At 42.6% G+C, this 23557-nt stretch overlaps 1 protein-coding gene across 1 annotated transcript in view; it reads left to right on the top strand.

Moving 5' to 3' along the window:
* The window catches only part of LOC126272944 (uncharacterized), a 135339-nt gene that overhangs the window by 51058 nt on the left and 60724 nt on the right, over nucleotides 1–23557 (top strand). The window contains exons 2-3 of the mRNA XM_049976285.1: nucleotides 14286–14480; nucleotides 21192–21454. Of these exons, the coding sequence (XP_049832242.1) occupies nucleotides 14286–14480; nucleotides 21192–21454 (458 nt within the window). The remainder of the gene's footprint in view (nucleotides 1–14285; nucleotides 14481–21191; nucleotides 21455–23557) is intronic.

Below are 23557 nucleotides of genomic sequence, written 5' to 3' on the forward strand. Positions count from 1 at the left end.
CATCTCCACTAGAAATTGGTTTCGAAAACGTGACGATGTGGACTGCTTGTTGCAGCCCAATGGGTCACGTGGGAGTTGCAGTGGAAGACGTACACTTCCGGTGCTCGTCGCGAAACTACTGTCCACTTAATGCGTTTTGAAGTAGTAGCGCCCGTTCGCAGATCTCGAACGGCTGTAGTCGCCTGATTACATTCATCGTGACGCTAACGAGGACCGAGGATTTTCTAAATCTCCTATCTGATTTCGTAATTTTTAGTGATGATAGAATAATTTATGCCCAAGATGCAATGCGAGCCACTACACTTCGTCGCAGACACACTGCAAACATTACACAAGAATTAAAAAATTCACTGTCGCACTATGTACATGTCAGAGCAACCTCATTGTCTTAACATTCCTTCCTAAAGTGAACTGACAAACTCAACCATTAAAAGCGAAGTGATGCCATGACCCTGCTGTCCCGCTATTCTGGAATGTATGCTCCCAACTTTCATCCAGAGGCCAGGCAATGCGTCATTTTAAAGGATTGCCAGTGGGAAACGATGAAATGTATTTCTTTGCTCTTTCACACGATTACCTATGCAACGTCTCTATAGTTTCACGTGCGACACATGCACCCAGTCCGTGATTACGACGCTGCATGATGCAGTAGGTTTTGTCCAGTTGGGTTTAAGGCGTGTTGCACAACACCACATCTTTAGCGAGGGCCAGTTCGCAATAATTATTGCAGCGATTTCAAAGAAGTAAAGGCAAAATTGTATAAAAAAATTACAACTAGTCAGTACTTCAGAAAGTCGTCACGACCTGGAACGAGTCAGTAATAAAGAGACCACACAGGGAGTTCGCCTTCTTGTGAGAGATCAACAGTTGCTATTTTCGAGATTTTACCTAAAAGTATGCTACTTTTGGCATTATTTAACATCATTATATAATTATCCATTCCCAAGTCTGTTGATCTTAAGCGATAAGCAATTACCATATTCGAATTTTCATAGAGGCAAGTATTTTTTTTCCTTTTAATTTTGACAAGCTATCGGCCAATAATCTCGTTTTACAGCGACGCAATTGTCGTCATTCGGAGGAATAAGTCAGTTCTGCTGTACCTGATGAATTGGTTTTTCCTTAATACGCATGAACTGTGCAGTAGGGGAGACTTCCTAGGGCTGGGCAAATGATATTCGCCTTGGAATGTGCTCGAGATATCCCGATACGTCGCAGCGTTCAGCACAGTATCGAGCTTATTCGAACAATTACGGGAAATTGGACTCCCGCGGCTCTAGTGCAAGTCATGCGTTAACTACAACAATAGGCTAGGGCTCTGCTTAAAATTTGATAATTTCATGAAACACTAGGGAAAATAACATTAAATCCTGCCACTGCACAAACTCCTATTGCGTCCGAACAAATTTATGATAGCAATGCTGATACAGTGCTGGTATGTGTGGATATTCAAATACACTAAACATGGATGCTGATTTTTAAGCGAAAATAACAGAGACGAAAATGTTGTCCAAAATATATTACACGAGTGGGCCTAGAATAATATTTTATTTGTCTATGAGGAGCAGTAATGACTTATCCAAGTAGCTTGCAAATGAGTAGTTCAATCCCTGTTCACATATTAGAATGAGACGTAAAAAGATTACCATATTTTAATCAGTTTGAAAGCAAGACGGTAACATGCAGATGGAACAGTCAAGACAATTAATCAAGAATTAAATGCCAAACTAAGGAAATATATCGTAATACAAGAACGTAATTTTTATCGCGAGAATTAATTACAGCGGCAAGATACGTTTTGAAGATAGTACCATTAGACGTCACTAGATCGGAGGACCAGCGAATGCTCGAGAACTGGACAGAATGATGACTGAAATCTTTTATTTATTCATTAGTTGCCGTTGTTAAGTATGGCCTGCACAGTTGTTTTTATTATTAAAATCAATACCGCATTAAAAACGTTAAGAGAGATCGCTGTGATGGTACCAACAAACGTCACCAGATCACAGGCTGTTCAAAAGACCAAAAAGAAAAACCCGAGATTTTCCAAACTATGACGTAAACTATTCGAACAGTTCGAGCCGTGTTCAAATACAGCCTTAAGATTAAGATTTCCAGTGCATTTTGAATGTCGTAGACTATTTGTCTTGCTTAAGGACTAGAGAGTTTAAAAGATTTCAGATACTTCTTGTTTTGGAAATCAACTTGCGAGAAGTCCTGGCAGGAAGGAGCACTTTCCGGAGAAAGGGAAATTTGCGGGAAATGCGCATAACTAATGATAATGACCGCATTATGCTCTTGAGGCTTCTTGGTTGGGAAACTACTTGCCTGAGTGGCAGGAAAGTTTAAACAGTTTCGGGAATTGTTAGTTGCTAGGCAGCCCTGGATATTGGAGACAAGTTATCGGTCCTGTAGGTCGGACCAGGTGTTGATAGTGTTTCTGTTTCGTGATGTCGAAAATTAGTGGTCCATGATGATCGACAAAATTATTCTTCCGGAGTGGAAGACTTTCAAGGATTCTGATCTGCGTTCCTACAGACGGCCGTTAAATGTGATCATTGTTTCTGCGACTTTCTGTTGGAGAGTTGCGCCTTGGTATACGGTTGACGAGAAGATGCTGTATTAGATGGTGGAGGCACTTACCAGTTGAAGACAGTGAAAGTGACAGACCTGGTGAGGTTTCATTAATGTTAAAATTGTATCTGTTCCCCTGAAGACTAAAAGTATTTCGGAGTGACCTGTTGCGTCTTTGTGGAGAGAACGTGTGGAAGTTGCAGTGACGCCAGCTGGAGGCAATGTAGTGAATGTTGGCGGTGTACGTTGTCCAGTACAGTGGTCGATTCTTGTAACCTTTGTGAATGCAGTTAGATCGCTATGGTACTTTTATTACTGGCATTCAGCTAGTGACTGCTTTAACTTTTTCTTCAAGAGTCAAAGCGAGGCAGACGACAAGCCAGTTTTATAAGTGTAATGATGCCAAGGTTTGTTCCGTGCCCGCCGATAAACGTTTCCTTGTGGATAAGCGGTGCTATACGTCGCATAATTTCTGATTGCCGCCATACATAGGCTACCTAGCGATGTGTGATTTGTAGGCGATTAGGCGATAACGCGCGAGAGAAATCGCGTAATGTTACGGTATCTAAGAGGATGGAAGAATGAACGTTTCAGAGTCTTACTGCGAATGATTTTTAATTTATTCAATATTATTGGGTTTAGACATCATCCCATTGCAGAACTTGAATTACGTGCAAATTACTGAGGAAGAAATACAGTAGAAAGTAGGTTATGGTCATAAATTGCACAATAATTTTGTTCTCTCCCTTGGTAACTTACGTTCTTCAATATGTTTCCCAGAAAAAATCTGAATGGAGCAAGGTTTTGCAGCACACATTTTTGACATCGAGTCGTCAAAAAATTAGCTTCCTGTGCTCATAGCCTACAAAATACCGAACACACTGTATAATTTCCATGATGGACGGTTTCAGCAGAAATAGCCGATGTCGACATATACTTATCGAGTAAATTGGTATAAGACGCATTCGTGAATCCGGCTCTCACTACATCCGGCCCTGATGTGTGTGGCGTCGTTGGTAACTCAGAAGTCAGTAGCATTCACCATAAATCACTGTATTATGCTACTCAGCATGACGGCCTCTCTGATCATATGATAAATTCTATACTCTTGATCATTTTTAACATACGGCTGTTTTTTTATCGATGTGTTCATAGTGCTACGGGAAGTGTGAAGGCGGGTGTACTTGATTATGAGACCGAAGTATTAGGTTTTAGAATGTGCATAAAGATTTGTTTTGATTCCTTTCCTAGGCCAGTAGCTATAGCCGGAGCAGTAACTGAGCAATCGACAATTCCACAGTTAAAGGTATCAGTTCGGTGTTTCCTCGATGTTATTCAAGGAAAAGCGTCAATAAGGATTAATGGATGTGGATTTGAAGGCTAGTCCTTCTCAGTATACGTTCGGTGCATTAGCCACTGCGTCATTTAATTCGGTCTCTTAACATAAATGAACGGTAAAGCCATACACAGCTTCTCATGTAAGCCATGAGCCATTAGTAGGAGCGAAAAAAAAGAAAATAAGATACACAATCAGTGCGAGAGCGGGTGGGACCGACTTCCAAATTACACTCCAGGCGCATCGCAAAGGGACTTTCGACGGGCTGCGTGACCAAATGCATTACCACGGAAGCGTGACGTCACACTAGCGCAGCGCATGTGGCACGCGCCGATGGCTTCCGTGTTCGCCGAGAATACTCGCTACTTCTGGCTGCAAACATGGCGGCAGCACAGCGCGTGGTGGAAATAATACACGTCCGCAAATAACAGAAGAAGATTCTTCAACAGACGGACACCTTAAAGTTCTCAAATATCACCGCATGTTTTCGAAGGCTTGTTCCAAATTAAACAAGATAGGACAGATAGCGATTGCGTGAAACCCAAGCCGTTTTGCACAACAGTTGGGAGGTAAGATATAGAAAATTGCTTTTGTTCCGTACTATGGCAACGTAAGAGCTCCATATATTCACGATCCTTAGCTAGAAGGCGCTGCTTTCTATACTTACGAGAAACTGTATCTAATTTCATCCGGAGATACAGCTTGTAACGTACTAAAGGTCATAACTAAGTGACACGCCATGTATCGATCTATTATGGTAACAACAGAGATAAAGGTAGAAACCAAAACGGTATATGATTTTAGATATTTGTTTTATTCAGTGATCGGTTTCGACAGTTACGATAATCAACAGGATGATCTGTCTCCTTGAAGTTAATAGAAATGTCGCTTGGAGCCGAACGCTCTCAGCCGTTTGCGTTGGAGCTGTAAGCACAGCGTGCTAATGACGGCCCTACATCACGGACCATGGGTGTTTATTATAATTTTATCGTATTTTATGCCATGTGGTGATTCCAGTTGTGGCTATACATTTTATTTGTTTGCTTTTTTATTATCATGTTTTATGATATGTGACGATACCTGTCACGACTATAAATTTTATTTGCGTCTTTTATTAACTCCAAGGAGGCAGGTCAATCTAATGATGATCATGGTGACTGAAATCGTACACTAAATAAAACAAATACTTACAATCATACACTATTTTAGTTTCTACACATTGTCAAACATAGGATGGCTGTTATCTGTGTGTCACTCCTCATCTAGAGATAATTGTCTATTTGTACTGATCTCTCTGAAAAGTCTTCTTCAGTGTGACTGCGGTCTGAAGCAACTGTTAATCACGTCATAAATCTATAAGCCGAAGAAAGCTGAATGAGATAAAGGTCGTTCTATATAGAGTGACTGTGATTGAACACGAGAGAAACAACAGATGGAAGGGAAATATAGGACAAAGTATTGCGCTAGAAGATGGCAGTGTTGACGAGACGTTTGGCTAAATTTGACAAGATGGGAATGAGACCAGGATCTGAGTTTCACCGCAGCTCACTGCAGACAAAGTATAAGTCGTTAGTAACCGCTACATCTAGCTGTGTGTTGACCCAAATGCAAGCGCGTCTCATGGTTTTACTTATAGTTCCCTCGTTCGCTGTCTATTAGTAGCAGCATGTGTTTCATCATTCCTCCTAATAACTTGCAGAAAATTCTCTCTACGAGTAAAAATTCTGTTATAGAAAAGACATAATCTGTTAAACTGAATCGTGACAGTTCGATGAGCTCTGTTCGTTAGTCTCTATTTTGAGAACGATACGTTTTGTCCTTCGCAATAGCAGACGCATTATCCTGAACACTCCGTGCCAACTGTACTTGAAGACCGTACCCACTGAACAGAACAGCCCGTCTCGTTCTTTGGCACCCACGAGTGTGAACAAACGCTTAAAAGTTCTGAATGCTATTGTGCTCTGTCAATTAAACAAGTAAAGCAGCAGAAGTGTACTTGTGAATTTACTTACAAAAACCAGATGTGGGCGTTTGACCATTAAGCGAACTGAATACTAATTTTAAAACTTACGTTACGATTGGGAACTACTTTAATAACCGGTTTAAAGCTGTTGCGACGTGCAAGCTTCGCTCACGTCTCTGCGCCTTTTACATGTCAACCGTAGTAAGTGAACAAAATTCTGGAGTAAGACGTAACATTGTTTCAAAAGTTGGCAGGTGTGTTAAAAGATGTCTCTTGTTATAGTGTTACATTTTTTTGTTTGTGCGATCTGATTTGACAACATTTTTTTTTCGTGGTTAAATAATTTCCTAACTTGGAACCGTCAAAAGTTGCTATATCTTCTAAAGTGTGTCTTGGTTCTGGAAACGGGTTTATTCAGCCAAAAAAGTAATTATACTGTAAGCATATTTATGATTCCTCTGAGAGTTCTTACCAGGAAATCTCACTGACTGTGAGACAATATTGTTGAAATGAGTTTTTTCTGTTGTAACAAATGCTGTTTTGTGTGCACTATGTGCGAAAAATGTTAGAAGACGGGAGAGCTGTGTTACGTAAGCTACAGGTATTTTTTCAAATTTCTGTGTAACAAGAAACTGATATTCATCATATCAAAGTAAGCATTTATAATTCAGTTGATAGGTTTGCGTTTGGAATGAGATGTGCAAGGCAGAAGAGAGGCTCAAACTGTGTGCTGTCATGGATTTTCCATCACCTCAAATATTTGTAATGTACAGTCGGTTACTTATCGATAACCTTGCTCAAATGAGTGCTTTATCAATGAATAAATCATTGAAAGCGAATAGTGTGCCCTGATGGTTTCGTTGGTGGTGTGGTCATCCATCACTGGCTGCTGTTGCCACAGTTATACACCTCGAAAACAGAAAGATAGCAGAGGTTGAATGTTTGACAGATACTGTCGTAGTTTTGAAGGAAGCAATCATATTTATGAATATGTTGTGAATTTTTCTGGGTTCAGTGGTGGAGTGGAGTCATTTGAAGCTCTAAAACTATTTCGAAGACCAGAATAAAATTATAGTGTACAATATCAATGTTAATGGTGTTGAGACAGCAACCAGCCACAAATTTACTTTCAGTTCCTTTATTCAAAGGGTACCGTTACCGGTTTCGAATCGTTGTGATTCATCTTCAGATGGTTTTCATGCTTGCATTACAACACTTTTTTACAGATTAATTGTCCTAACATATAAATAATACATAATTATAAGCATGCCACACAGATGGTTGCGTTACAGACTTTCATTGCATGTGACTTATTTGAAATGTCGGTTTGGAGTGTTTGTTTTCATTACATGCGTCCAACAGATGTGAATATATTCCCACAGCATTCATATCGTTGCACAAGTAAATTTCTTCTTGCTGAACACTTTACATTTGTCACAGAAAAGATTTCTAGCACACACCACTTGTTTTGATACAATGCAAGGTATTGTATCAGTAAAAAGTATTGTATCAAAACATTGCTCTGCTGAATGAAAAGCTACCTCAAAAAATTATCTCTTTGCGCGGCAACCAGGAATGGCCTGCCAAATCATGCGATCTTACGCCTTGTGACTTTTTTGTGGGGATTTGCGAAATGAAAAGTGTACGTGAACAAACCACAAACAATAACTGAAGGATGAAATAAAAAGGGCTATGAATGCGTCATCGAGAACTTCATTGAACGCACTGCTCGTTGCCGCGCGTCCTTTGGTGGTCAAATGGAGAATTTAATTTTACATGCATAAATGGAAGAAGTTACTTAATGCTATTTTCAACAAATTTTGTATATTCTATAGCACTTTAATATTCGTCCCTACTTCCCGGACACCCTCTGTTATGAGCACCTGCTTAGTAATGAATTTGTTCACTTTTGGAAAGCAATACAACAGCGAGTCTGCTTGGCATAGTCTCGAGAAGTTGTTGGTAGGTTTCCGGAGGTACGTGGCACCAGGTCACGACACACAGGTCACACAGTTCCTGGAAGTTAGGGGCCAGTGGTTTGTGGTCGGAAGACTGGCGCACGATAGCTTCCGACCTGCGCTCCATCGCGTTCAGACCAGGCAAATTTCGTGGCCAGTACGTCAAAGTTAGTTCACTATCACGCTCCTCAAGCCACTATAGCACGATTCTAGCCTTCTGACACAGACAGTTGTTCTTGAGAAAGATGATATAGCTGTCAGGGACATGAAGCACGGAAGGATGTAGGTTGTCCGCGATAATGATCACGAACACAGCCGTAGTAATCCAAATGGATGTACAATATAGCATAACACTGTCCCTACTGGCATGCGTCCATGATGCGGTGCATGTTTCGAGCAGACGTCCCCTTGGATGCTGGCGTATCTGGACACGACAATCGACCTTGTGTAACAAGAAATGGGTTTTATCCGACCAGGCGATACGTTTCCATGGACCTATGGTCCATTCTCAATCATCCCTTTGCTGTAGGAGTCGTAAATGACGATGTTACCAGGTCAACAAGAGAACATGTATGAGTCGTCTGCTTTGGAGACCATTGGGATGTATGATGTGCTTCAAAACACTTTTGTGTGTAACAGCATTGTATTCTGACGTCAGATCTGTCAAAGTTCACCGTCTGTCCTGGTTATAAAATGAGTTAGATAAGATATGTGTATGGCGCGGGAAGTGGCAGTTGACCCTGAATAAAGAAAAGTGTGAAGTTATTCACATTGTCAGTAGGCTGTTTAGGATTTTATATTGGTTTATTTCTATTCTTTTGTAAAGCCTGTATTGTCACAAATGTTATCTGTATTGTTATGTTCTTTAATGATATATTTCGTACCTTTGTTTTTGTATTCTCATGTTATAATATTGTAATTGACACCAGTTCAGCAAATTAAGTAACTTGTAAGCATTCATTTCACTGCACAAATTTCTGTTGGTCATAGTACATGCACAATATGTAAAAAAAAAAAAAGAGGACTGTTAGTGTTCCCACATGTATTGAAGTCGGCAAGGGACTGGTTAACAGCATTGCTGGTTCTAAGGACATTTCAAAAAAAAAATTGTGAGTGCACAAGTGGTGGTTTATGGACTTGCTATATTGTCCGCAAGACTCTTCGATGGTGATCGTGCACCTGCAGAGTCGCAACAGTTGGCTGCTGGCCGTCTCTACAAGGACTACAGTGGGTCTGCATCTTTGATGACTCACCAATACCATTATTTCTACAAGGACTGCACTGGGTCTGCACCTTTGATGACTCACCAATACCATACTCTCTACCAGAACTACAGTGGGTCTGATCTTTGATGACCTACCTACAAATATTCTTCAAAACTTCGACTGACTCTGCTGTGGGTTTGCTCTGTTGTGGCCCATTATCTGTCTGCATGTTAAGAGTCAGCACTGTCTTTCCGTTGGAAGGACAACACTACTTCTTCAAGACCGCATGGAAATCCACTACTTCTGTGTGCATTTTCTTTTACTGCTCAGTCTTTGAGAAAAAAAAACACTGCAATTTTACTGTGATGAATTATCAGGACTGTCTTTATGGACTGTGAGAAAATTTTAGCTTTTGACCAACATTGTATCAATAAGTGTGTGCGTTTGATTTCTTTGTTATTGTAATTGTGAAAAACTTTTTCAAATATGTATTGGCCACTGCCCAAAACAATTAGTAAAATTTTTGGTGGGGAGCATGGGTGCTATGTAAGTAGGCTGTTTAGGTTTCTTTAATGGTAACACCACGTAGCGCTCTATATGAAAAATCACTGGCTGTGCTGTGTGCAGTCTGTGGCTAGTTTGCATTGTTGTCTGCCATTGTAGTGTTGGGCAGCTGGATGTTAACAGCGCGTAGCGTTGCGCAGTTGGAGGTGAGCTGCCAGCAGTGGTGGATGTGGGGAGAGAGATGGCGGAGTTGTGAGAGCGGATGATCTGGACAGAGACAGTAACTTTGTAAGACTGGCTGTCATGAACTGCTATATATATTATGACTTTTGAACACTAGTAAGGTAAATACATTGTTTGTTCTCTATCAAAATCTTTCATTTGCTAACTATGCCTATCAGTAGTTAGTGCCTTCAGTAATTTGAATCTTTTATTTAGATGGCAGTAGTGGCACTCGCTATATTGCAGTAGCATGAGTAACGAAGATTTTTGTGAGGTAAGTGATTTGTGAAACGTCTAGGTTAATTTAGTCAGGGCCATTCTTTTGTAGGGATTATTGAAAATCAGATTGCGTTGGGCTAAACAATATTGTGTTTCAGTTTAAGCACAGTCGTGTACAATTTTTCTAAGGGGACGTTTCATAACATGAGTACTAAAAGAAATCAGCTAAATTTATATTACGCGGTAAGTACCAAAAATCTGAAGGCTGTAAATTCAGCTAAATACTTAGGGATTACAATTACAAATAACCTAAATTGTAGCGATCACATAGATAATAATGTGGTTGGAGCAAACCAAAGACTGCGATTCATTGGCAGTATACGTAGAAGGTGCAACAGGCCTACCAAAGCGACTGCTTACACTACGCTTGTCCGCCCTATTCTGGAGTATTGCTGTGCGGTGTGGGATCTGCATCACGTGGGACTGACGGATGACATTGAAAGAGTACAAAGAAGGGCAGCTCATTTTGTATTATCGCAAAATAGGGGAGATAGTGTCACAGATCTGATGCGTGAATTGGAGTGGCAATCATTAAAACAAAGGCGTTTTTCGTCGTTACGGGATCTCCTCATGAAATTGCGAAAACATTCTGTTGGCACCCACCAACATGGGGAGAAATGATCATCACGACAAAATAAGAGAAATCAGGGCTCGCACAGAAAAATTTAAGTGCTCGTTTTTCCTGTGTGCCGTTCGAGAGTGGAACGGAAGGGTCATAGCGTGAAGGTGGTTCATTGAACCCTCTGGCAGGCACTTCATTGTGAGTAGCAGAGTAATCACGTAAATGTAGATGTAGATGTTTACAGCGTGGGCTAACCAGCGACCTCCATGTTCTGTAATGAGGTGTGGACCCCCAACGTCTTGTCTCTTAATCATGGCTTCGCCGCCCTCCGACCTCTTTCCATAGACACTCAAGGCAGCAGCACGCCAACAGCCGATCAGCCTCACCGTTTTCGAGATGTTCGTTACCAAGCGCCGGTCCTTAACAATCTGCCCTTTGTCGAAATGCCTTATTTCAGTTGATTTTCTCGAAGGCTGCTCGTATCTTAACTAGAGTGATTCGCCATTCGCCTCTGGTCCTCTAGTAAAGGGGGTAACAAAACGTTATTGGCAATTTAAGAAAACATTTTCACACATAGAGAAATGTGTTGTATGGATATGGGTGTGGAAACGCCTTATTTCCATGTCAGAACTAATTTTCTACGTCACTTCTTAATCGCATTAACGACGGGAAACAAGCAGAAACAGACTTTTTCTTACATGAAATGTTCAAAATACACTGTTGGTTACGTTTGATTAGAATATGCAATTGGTTGTTATTCTTAGGTTCACTGCCAGTCTTGCGAGGTGCGGAATGGAGAAGAGTTTGTACCTCTTTAACTCTGGCGAATTTTGTATAAGGACGACACATGCACTCGAGCCCCTCCTTATTTACCAGCTAATTAATTATGCTCACAACGGTAACGGAAGGAAATTATGCTGGACCCTGCTAGTTGGTAAACTAAGGAGTGCACACTCACAGTAATTTAATAAAAATCGTAATCTACTCGAAAAATAGAACTTTATCATAATAAACAACAGGAAATGGGATTCTGCATATACCTACGAAATAATATGCGGATTAAATATTACAATGAGATTTACTACACATCAGAACATAAATGCACATGATTGTCGACACACACATAAAGTTAAAGGATAGGCTGAACTATTGTGAGAACAAGAACTGGCTCGAGAACAAGGGGCTCCTACTCTCTGTGATGCAATAGAGTGACGATAATGACTGGAGGTCGTAATGAATCAAATATTAATCTTCCGACTACATAGCAGTATCGCAATTAGTAGTGAGAGCTCAAATGGGATCACATGGGGAAACAAACAAGGTGGACTTGTAGCAAAGCGAGCGCGCGTGCTGCTGAAGGATTCAGTATAAAATTGACAAGATCCTACAATGCCGGAGCCGCAAAATACTGTATCAGTACTGAAATCTGCAGCACGTCGTCGGTAGGCAGCATCCTGATGATGCAGGCGCCGACTTCTGCAGTGCAGCAACTCTGTGTTAACCCCTGGCCTCAAGCTGTCCGAGAATTCTAAGTTCATCCGAAAAAGAGCGACCAAGATTCAAGACCGTCCGACTCCGACGAAGATCAGATCCCAAATTCTTTGTGCCCGCGCAACCCAAGAGCGAAGCCAACATTTCTCTACTCGCTACTCTCTTCGAAAACCGCAAATCAGCATTCAGTTCTGATTCCAAAACTCCCTTACACTCTCTCAGAACATCATTTGCGCCAATAGCGCCCGTTCCCTCCAATTTCGAGCAGGGCTTTATGACGTCAACTAGCCCCAGTATAGGTCGGCCCGTCATATCTCTGCTATTGCCGTTTGACCGGCTACGAAAACAACCTGCCCAGACCACCGGCCATTCGGCGCCAGACAGTCGCACCCAGAAGTATTCTCAGAATCAAGATGACAATGCAGTCAGTCTGTTCCAGGAATCTTCGTTCTGCTCGTGCCAAAACGGTAAACACGTAAATTGCGGCGACACTCAGACGTCTCGCAGGTCGTTTAGCCCTGCATACAATAGGCGAAACTCGACGTCAGTCGTTCCGCCAGGCGCTTAAGCCTATTGTATGAACTCCTCAGAAGTCAGGGAAGTGCAGCCCCCAACCGGAAATGCCGTGTGCCGCGTGCTCTGATGCTTGCCTCACACTAGCCACCCAGGGAAGTAACCCAACATGTACAGGAATCAAGTGGAAAGTATTCTTTGGAGCTCTCCGTACAAATACTCTCATTACAATAACCTTATTCAGTCTATTACTGCCGTGCAATGACATAGAACATTAATAAAATTGATGAAAATGAGAGGAGACATGCAAAAGAGGGCATGGAACCTCTCAGTCTTTGTTGTTCCAATTGATAAAAATGTAATGTTGGCATGTGATTCACATCATTGCTCTACTAGACTCAAGCACGTAGCATCAACTGTTCAGTCATCATCACGAACTGTGTAAGCATGTAGCATCAAGTGCTTGGTGTTCATCACGGTCTTGGTTTCTGCTACAGTGCAGTGGAAGTGCACTCAAACGCTGAGTTGACAAATGCCCATTTATTGTAGGGATTAGCAGACAGTAATGGTGGTGGCGCTCAGCTAGAACGTCAGTGCCCCGACAAGCGGACGTTGAAGCAATGGACCGTAGTGTTAGGGAGCACGGCAAGTTTAAGCCTATTACTGGCGACTGGGGGGACACCGAGCAAGAAGAGGACTCGTCAGCTGGAGAAGGAAGTTTTTCGTGCAGTGGACGATAACCCTCCCTAGTGACAGCGTAAGACAATTAGCTGCAACAAGTAATGTTTACCACACGACTGTAATGAGAGTGCTACATGAGAAACACTGTAGCTGTACAATGCACAGCGTGTGCAGGCTCTGAGAGCGGCTGACTCTTCTTCACAGGTACACCTCTGCGAATGTTTCAATCAATAAAGTATCAACCCTCACTTTAGTGCAAATGTGCTGTTCACGGATGTCGCAGTAGATTATTAATGTAGTGAAGAGTTGTAGAAACTAAACTCTAACATGGAAGTAAAGCGTTTCTGGACCCGCGTCCGTATAAAATGTTTTATTTCTCCATGTGTGAGGAAAGTTCCTGCATATTTTCGTCACCGCGTCACGTCACTGCACTTACACATGTAGCATTCTATCTCGTGGTGGGCATAGATCATAATGTTCTGACTCATCAGTGTAATTCCAATGAAGAAAAATCTCTGGGAATCGAATAGCATATTTTTGCAGCCGAAAGGCTAGACTACCGACAGACGTTAACGCCTTAACTTCGACATTTTGTAGTGTCGTTGGATAATATTTCTACACCTGTGGTCTTACCATCAGTAAATTCCTGAAGACACCCTCTATAACTCCTCACAAGCTATCGGCATGGTTTTATTTCATCCTCATGTGTGCAGCCTAGCAGTTTATCAGAAAAGTTTGTAAGAAATTAAGAGTTTATAAGAAAATAATAGTTTGTAAGAAAGTAAGATTTTGTAAGAAGATGAAGAACATCACTAAACTATCTGCGACTGCGCTCAACGGGTCCACTTACTACTAACTCCGTATTAGGCATGATAACGAGTTTTTGATTTTTTCACGTTTTTGTCCATCCCCTGTATGTCCTAAGTAAATCATGGTAATGAAATGCTGTTTCTTGCCGGTTTGTGGCCGAGGTGCTAATACGTTGTTGCGTGCGTAGCTGTCCGGCTGGCGGAGCGGTGGTCTCCGGTTGTGCGGCTGTCACAGCAGGAGCGCTTCTTGCCGTCGTCTGCAGAGGCGTTCCTGGGCAGGATGCGCGCCTGGCACCCCAAGCTGGGGGCGCTGCCGGAGGACCAGCTGCCGCAAGGCACCGCTTCCAGGGGCTTCTACCTGCTGCCCAGGGAGTCTCTCCTCAGTAAGTCTGGAGGAAGTGGAAAGTGCTGCGTCGTTGCGCACCAGTTCTATATGTATCATACTTTACGGAGACAAACATCATATAACGAGTATTAAAAGATTAAGTCTCTCCGCTTTCAGAATTGATTTCCATCATCAACATTACCATGAGCTGTGACTCCACAAGCACTAATACACTCTTGCATTGGTTGTGGTTTGAAAGCAAATTTAAGGATTTAAGGAACTTCTTACATGCCTGCAACACTTGTGTCACTTCTTGAAGGTAGCTGGTTGGAGACTGGTAGGCTGGAGTGAATGTAGGACGATAAAAGATAACTTAGGAATAAATTCTATGTGATATGACTGAAACCTTTGGGAGTTGGTGACAGTAACTGTAGCAGAGTAGCAAAGGAGCAACTAGCAGAATACTCACCTACGGACCTTCTATGTCAGGCATTGGACTTCGTTTCTTAGAGCAGGTCTTTCGTCATCCAGAAAGGAAATGATCTACATAAGGGGCAGTAGGGAAGCTATAGACAGTGACATTCGGGATAATCTGGAGAACTATATATTCAAGAATGAACACACAAAGGAGAGGTAGCCCAATGACAAGTTTCCATAAATTATTACTCACAGAGTGTAGCCGCTGGGCGAACAATAGACTTGCTGTAGGACAAGCTGAAAGTACACGACTTTACACAAAAATCCGTCTTCAGAATAAAGACCAGTTCACAGAGAGGGCACAGAAATGAAGTATCGGGTATTACTATAACAGAAGAAACTAGCCATGGGTCACGCTTACGCTAGCACTAACAGGAATCGGTCAAAGCAACGTGCCATGCTACACGTCGGTGGGTGGCGCCAGTATTTTGCGGCGCAGATATAGCTCAACTATTGTAATTGTAACTCCAAACATCAGGAGTGGTTCAAATGGATTAAAACGGCTCTTAGCGCTTTGAGACTGAGGTCATCAGTCCCCTAGAACTTAGAACTACTTACTAACCTAAGGATATCACACACATCAATTCCCGAGGCAGGATTCGAACCTGCGACGTAGCGGTCGCGCGGTTCCAGACTTAAGCGCCTAGAACCGCTCGGCCACCATCACGAGTGGTTCGCAGATGACTAACGTAGGCTGTTCCCAAGGTAATGGGTACCACTAGTGACTGTTGTTGTTGTTGTTATTGTCTTCAGTCCTCAAACTGGTTTGATGCAGCTTTCCATGCTACTCTATCCTGTACAAGCTTCTTCATCTCCCAGTACCTACTGCAACCTACATCCTTCTGAATCTGCTTAGTGTATTCATCTCTTGGTCTCCCTCTACAATTTTTACCCTCCACGCTGCCCTCCAATACTAAATTGGTGATCCCTTGATGCCTCAGAACATGTCCTACGAACCAATCGCTTCTTCTGGTCAAGTTGTGCCACAAACTTCTCTTCTCCCCAATACGATTCAATACCTCCTCATTAGTTATGTGATCTATCCACCTAATCTTCAGCATTCTTCTGTAGCACCACATTTCGAAAGCTTCTATTCTCTTCTTGTCCAAACTATTTATCGTCCATGATTCACTTCCATACATGGCTACACTCCATACAAATACTTTCAGAAATGACTTCCTGACACTTAAATCTATACTCGATGTTAACAAACTTCTCTTCTTCAGAAACGCTTTCCTTGTCATTGCCAGTCTACATTTTATATCCTCTCTACTTCGACCATCATCAGTTATTTTACTCCCCAAATAGCAAAACTCCTTTACTACTTTAAGTGTCTCACTTCCTAATCCAATTCCCTCAGCATCACCCGACTTAATTCGACTACATTCCATTATCCTCGTTTTGCTTTTGTTGGTGGTCATCTTATATCCTCCTTTCAAGACATTGTCCATTCCGTTCAACTGCTCTTCCACGTCCTTTGCTGTCTCTGACAGAATTACGATGTCATCGGCGAACCTCAAAGTTTTTATTTCTTCTCCATGGACCTTAATACCTACTCCGAATGGCGATAACTGCCTCGTGATGTTGACATCTCTAGAAACTGTAACGGAATGGGCCGCAGAGCTGCTCCCCAGGTTATTTAATGACCCGGGTGATAAGTTACAGTGCACCTCCGTGGTGCACGTTGTAGCCAACCTAACAGGGGTGAGAGGTAGAGCCATTCATGTTGTCTTGGTGGCCTGGAGTGGCTGAGTTGCGGCCCTCAAGGTGGGTGACCTGAAATGGCGCCAATTCTCAGAACGCGTGGGAACTGTCAGTGCTTTCGCCATCGCGTGGCTTCAACGACAGTTCGAAACAACTGCATAAAACCGAGCTAGATTTCGCCATATTGGTTGTCTTCTATATTAATTAAACTGGGAATGTTAAATTTGTCCTACCTCTACAACTGATGGTCCTCTGTAAAGACAATATGTTGTTAGTGGCTGTGGACTTGTGAAAAGTAATTTAGTAGTATTAATTCAGTAATTAAGTTTGATGAATTGCTAATTAATTAATGTATTGGTCTGAGATAACTATCCGTTTACTCAGAATTTTAATGGAGTTCAAATCGCAGTGTCCTCCCTTCTTTTGTGGTGAGGGCTGGTCTAGACAGATGCTGTGACCTTGCTACGTGTGTTTTGTGCCTGACAAAGTCACTGCGTTACATGGTAAACGCCAGCTTGCTATAGATGTAGAAAAATACACAAGGCGTGTCTGAAAAGTTCGGTGAACGGTCTCAGAAAATGAAGGGGACAAGAGATGCAAACAAAATCCCTTTACTGCTCTTCAAGGTAACCCTCATTAGCTACAACATACTTCTGAAATCTGTTGTAAAGCTGTTGGAAACTGCGGTCACCCGTTTTTGGATGTTCGCACCGTCTGCGAATGTTCGAGAAGAATAGCGCTTACACTGTTTTTATTTACCTTCAGCTCTTTTGCTCTCGTTCACAACAACAGCGGCCGATCATCCGCAAGCATCCGTAGCCTTTTTTCGATTCTGTCCAGGTTGGTTGTTGACCCGAACGCGGTTCATTCTCGACGTCCGCCTATCCCCCTTTAAACAGTTTAAACCACTCTGGCATACACGTTTTACTCATTGTTTCAGCAACACACATTTGCAGCAACATTCCTCCAAGCTCCGCCACGGTTTCCCTAATTTGAAAAAAAACTTCATATTAACGCGTTGCTCCATTTTGCCCTCCATTTTGCAATGGCACTGGTGCGATGGCGCCTGCGGATGATCGATGACTGTCTTCGAGTATGAGAGAAGAAGGGCAGAAGATAAGCAAAGACAGTGTAATCATTATTTTCAAGAATATTCGCAGACGTTGAGGATATCCAAGAACGCGTGAGACCACGGTGCTTCGAGCGATTCCATAAGAAGCGTCTGCTGACAGTTGCCAACATCTTTCAAACCGATGCAAGAAGTGTGCTGTAGCTCAAGGTGTTTATTTTAAAGACCAGTAAAGTTCTCGTTTCCCTTATTTTCTGAGAACATTCGCCGAATTTTTCAGGCGCACCTCCTAAATTAGTGCCGATGAATAGGAAAAAAACGTTCAGTTTTGTACAAATACAGCTTCAGCAGTGTGCTGCTTGAGACACAGTCGCATCCATTAAATACCTAAGCAGAACGTTGCAACGCATTATGAGATGGAACGAATGCGAAGCGTTGACGCAAGTTGTAAGGCGTGCCATGCCTGTAGCGTGTCTCTTTCGCCCAGCAGCGGACTGGGTGCTGTTTTGAAACTTAATCTTATTCTTCGTATGTGTTTTCCGTATTAGGTCAACTGTGGCCTGTTACGGTTCCCATCTTTTTCTCGGTCTTCCTGGATCTCTTTCCCCTTTTGGTTTAAAGTTGTCTATCTAATGTAATAATCTCTCTAGATACATTCCTTGATGATGTTCATTCCTTTTCTGTTTGTTGTCAACCATTTTTGTCTCACACTCAGAATTTTTAACTTCTTGAGAATATCTGCTTTTGGTACTTCAGCTATTCTTTTACATTCCTTCACCGTTCTATAAAATGTCATTCCTATCCGTTGTGCTCGATTTGTTTTTCTTGTCGTTCATTTAGTACCCACCATTCCCTTCCATATAAAGGGTTGGTAGTGCAACTGTTTTATGAAATCTGAGTCGCCTTTGTTTCCATGTTTTGTGCTTTGAAGTCGTATGAATTGTTCTACAGACACTTCCAAGTCTGTTCAAATTAATCTGCATATCTTCTTCGTGTTCATACAATATTTTATATGCAAGATAGTTGAAATATTTTACTTGCTCAATTTTTTTTTCATTTCATTATTACTATACCCTATTGTAGTTCTCACCGAATATTTTCCACAAAACGCCATTAACTTAAATTTACTACCTGGTATTTTCAAGCTATGTTCTGACATATTGCATTTAATTGGTAAATTCCCTTTCATAAATCGTATTCTCTTAAAAAATAAGATCATCAATATGTGGAAGTTATTTTAGCTTTACGGAGTTGTTTAGTTTCAGCTTACTTAGTGACAGATTAAATCTGTATGCTAGACCAGGATTCAGCCTTGGGACGTTTCCAATAGTGAGTTACGGCTCTTACGCTGGGCTGGCATTCGGAAGGACGCCGGTTCAAATCGTCGCCCGAACATCCGGGTTTAGATTTTCCATGCTGTCCTTAACCCTTTCAGACCCAAATTTTTTTCTGGAGTGTTTTCTGTGTTGTAGTGCTCTGCTCTTAGCTGATTTTTTTTAAAAGTCATTTTAGATGCAAGATTTTTACATGAGTATGTACTCGTTTTCAAAACATACTTTGAACGCATGGCTTCATTTTATGGACTAAAATAACAAATACGGACTATTTTGTATTGTAATAAATAGTTATTGCGAACCAACCACAGCCGTGTATCCTGGTGGTAAAGAGCTGCTGCGCACTGCTGTATTGACTTGCTATTATTTTCGTAGTAATGCCTTACAGTTGGCAGCACTTGTGCATAATGAAAATGTTGAATGATCACAGATAGGTACCTCAGGAAAAAAGGTACTTCTGTTGCAGCTAAGACGAAGTAAAAGTTAATGTACACAATTGTAGCCACAGGGTCTGAAATGGTTAAATCACTGGAGGCAAATGTTGTGATGGTTCCCCTGACAAGGGCACGGCCGATTACCTTCTCCATCCTTTCGTAATCCGAGGTTCTGCTCCGTCTCTAATGACCGCACTGTCGACAGTTCGCTATACTCAAATCTTCCTTCCTCACTTCCTTCCAGTTACTGCTCTTACTAACTGAGCTATCCAGGCATTATTTACGACACCCCTTCATAGGCACTCTTCCACCAGTACCTCTCTGCTACCTTTCAAATTTCACATAGGTCCGGCTATCGAGTTGTGGTCCTGCACTCATTTAACGTGCCAGAAGTTTTCTTAACAAAGCATGGGTTCATTCCTCAGGCTTTGACTAAGCCATTCTTGCGAAACATCCTTTCTTCCACGAGTTCTAGTTCAGCAACGTATCCAGGACAGTTTTTTTGAAGTTTCGAAGAAACGAGAGGAAAATAGTCGCACTGTGATGTTAGGTAATGATTCGTGTCCAAATGGTTCAGTCAGTAAATCGAAAAGTGAGGTTCTTGTTTCGAGTCCTGGTCCGGCAAACAGCCTTAATCTGCCAAGGAGGCTTCCTGTGCCGTGTCCATTAGAGCCGAGCAAGCTTTCTACAAGGCTGCTGCTTGTATTTTTAAGATGTGTGCGTATACAGGATGTTACAAAAAGGTACGGCCAAACTTTCAGGAAACATTGGGTTGGGTTGTTTGGGGATGACCAGACAGCGAGGTCATCGGTCTCATCGGATTAGGGAAGGACGGGGAAGGAAGTTGGCCGTGCCCTTTCAGAGGAACCATCCCGGCATTTTCCTGGAGCGATTTAGGGAAATCACGGAAAACCTAAATCAGGATGGGCGGACGCGGGATTGAACCGTCGTCCTCCCGAATGCGAGTCCAGTGTGCTAGCCACTGCGCCACCTCGCTCGGTCAGGAAACATTCCTCACACACAAATAAAGAAAAGATGTTATGTGGACATGTGTCCGGAAACGCTTAATTTCCATGTTAGTGCTCTTTTTAGTTTCTTCCAGCTACGCTCAATGGCGCACGTTATCATGATTTCATACGGGATACTCTACCTGTGCTGCCAGAACATGTGCCTTTACAAGTACGACATAACATGTGGTTCATGCACGATGGAGCTCCTGCACATTTCAGTCGAAGTGTTCGTACGCTTCTCAACAACAGATTCGGTGACCGATGGATTGGTAGAGACGGACCAATTCCATGGTCTCCACGCTCTCCTGACCTCAACCCTCTTGAGTTTCATTTATGGGGGCATTTGAAACCTCTTCGTGCTCGTATTGTGGACGGCTGTTATACAATACGCCATTCTCCAGGGCTGCATCAGCGCATCAGAGATTCCATGCGACGGAGGGTCGATGCATGTATTCTCGCTAACGGAGGACATTTTGAACATTTCCTGTAACAAAGTGTTTGAAGTCACGCTGGTATGTTCTGTTGCTGTGTGTTTCCATTCCATGATTAATGTGATTTGAAGAGCAGTAATAAAATGACCTCTAACATGGAAAGTAAGCGTTTCCGGACACATGTCCACATAACATATTTTCTTTCTTTGTGTGTGAGGAATGTTTCCTGAAAGTTTGGCCGTATCTTTTTGTAACACCCTGTATGTATGGGAAGAGTCGTATCCTGTAGAGGTGTGTGTGGTGTGGACAGACGCGAGTGAGCTGACGTCGGGAAGGGAGCCGTGGCGCCAGCCGGTGCCGGTGTACGCGGTGGGCCGCAGGTGCGGGCGTGCGCCTGCGCAGCTGCAGCTGCAGGTGTCGGTGTGGCTGTTCTTCCCGTGGAGCCAGGGCAAGCGGCTGTGCGCCGCCGGAGGCCTGCCGCTGCCGCTGCCTGCCGCGCTCTGCCCGCACGCCCTCACGCAGGTCTTCGGCAGCCACCTCGGCGACTGGGAGCACCTCGCCTTCCTCTTTCCCGTACGTACGCTGCTCTCCAAACCATTCTGTCTGTTTACTGGCTGGTTACCCAGAGTTGCCCACGTATGTACCGGGTGATCAAAAAGTCAGTATAAATTTGAAAACTGACTATATCACGGAATAATGTAGATAGAGGGATACAAATCGACACTAATGCTTGGAATGACATGGGGTTTTATTAGAAACAAAAAAAAATACAAAAGTTCAAAAAATGTCCGACAGATGGCGCTTCACCTGATCAGAATAGCAATAATTATCATAACAAAGTAAGACAAAGCAAAGATGATGTTCTTTACAGGAAACACTCAATATGTCCACCATCATTCCTCAACAATAGCTGTAGTCGAGGAATAATGTTGTGAATAGCACTGTAAAGCTTGTCCTGAGTTATGGTGAGGCATTGGCGTCGGATGTTGTCTTTCGGCATCCCTAGAGATGTCGGTCGATCACGATACATCTGCGACTTCAGGTAACCCCAAAGGCAATAATCACACGGACTGACTTCTGTGGACCTGGGAGGCCAAGCATGACGAAAGTGGCGGCTGAGCACACGGTCACCACCAAACGGCGCGCACAAGAGATCTTTCACGCGTCTAATAATACTTCGTTTTTTTTTCCCTAATAAAACCCCAAGTCATTTCAAGCACGTGTGCCAATTTTTACCTCTCTATCTACATTATTCCGTGGTTTATTAAGTTTCCAAATTTATATTGACTTTTTGATCACCCGGTATTTATAATGATGCTGTTGTACGACATACGTAATGCTAAAAAATTGCGCCAAATGCTGCACGACCTATAGTGAATCGACTATTCGGTTAGCGACTGGCAGGTGATAGCGTAAACAAATGTAGTGTACTGCCTGTAAACAGCCGGAAAGACCCGTTATGAAGTAACTACACGATTACCGGGCAGTTATTGGAAGCCTTCGCATCCATTAAATACCTCGGATTATGCGATTTAAAGTAGAAAGGTAACGTAAAACTGCTCTTAGGTAGTGCTGTTCCCAAACAGACTCATTGGAAGAGTCATCAGAAAGTGCAGTCCACGCACGAAGGCGGTAGCTACACAACCCACGTTCGACCGATACTTGAATGTTACTCGGCAATCTGGTTCTCCTACGAGATCAGACTGAAAAGGAAATAGAGAGGACCCAAAGAGGAGCAGTGCGTTTCGTCTCATATACGTTTCTTAAGCACGAAAGCATCAAAATGTTCGGATACCGCAACTGGCAGACGCTACAAGAGAGGTGTTATGCAACACGGTGTGGTTTACTGTTAAAATTTTGAGAGCGTACATCTAATTATATCTCACACAAATGCCATGAAGGGGTCAGTAGAATGATTCGAGCTTACACGGAGGCTTATCAACAACCCTTCTCCTTCTCACCGTTCGCGACCGGAAAAAGAATAAGAGGAAATGACAATACTGCACTAAGTACCTTCCGACATACACAATAAAGTCTCTTGCTAAGCATAAATGCAGATTTATTTATTGCCATTTCATCAAGAGCTCCCCTCTTGAATCTCTATCACAGGTCATTTGTTAGTGGGATGGCACGATGCCGCATTCCATTAGTGTTGCAATCATAAAGTTATTTGTAACGAAACAAAATATTATAAACAATAACTACAATAAAATGAAATTAATTTTGTCTAAAACCAGCACTGTCTGCCTCCGTATCTGGGATCAGCGCGTCATACTTCCATTTGGAAGACCCAGGTACAGTTCCCTGGGATTTTTCTTTTGTGGAGAGCTGGAACAGGGTGCATTCAGACTGTCCAAGACAACTGAGGACCTACTTTTTTTTAGAAGCAGATAACTCCTAGGTCTGAATGACTGACAACGTTTCGGACTATGTTGTGCTGCCCTTTGCCTCACCATGTTGTTGTGATCTATAGTCCGAAGACTGATTTGATGCACCTCTCCATGCTGCTCTACGATGTTCAAGGCTCTTCATCTCCGAATAATACTGCAAGTTACATCCTTCTGAATCTGCTTACTGCATTCATCTCTTGGTCTCCCTCTACAATTTTGCCCCTCACATTTCCCTCTAGTAATAAACTGGTAATCCCTTGATGTCTCAGAATGTATCCTATCAGCC

This window comes from Schistocerca gregaria, chromosome 1 (assembly GCF_023897955.1).
Source record: "Schistocerca gregaria isolate iqSchGreg1 chromosome 1, iqSchGreg1.2, whole genome shotgun sequence".
Lineage (NCBI taxonomy): Eukaryota > Metazoa > Arthropoda > Insecta > Orthoptera > Acrididae > Schistocerca > Schistocerca gregaria.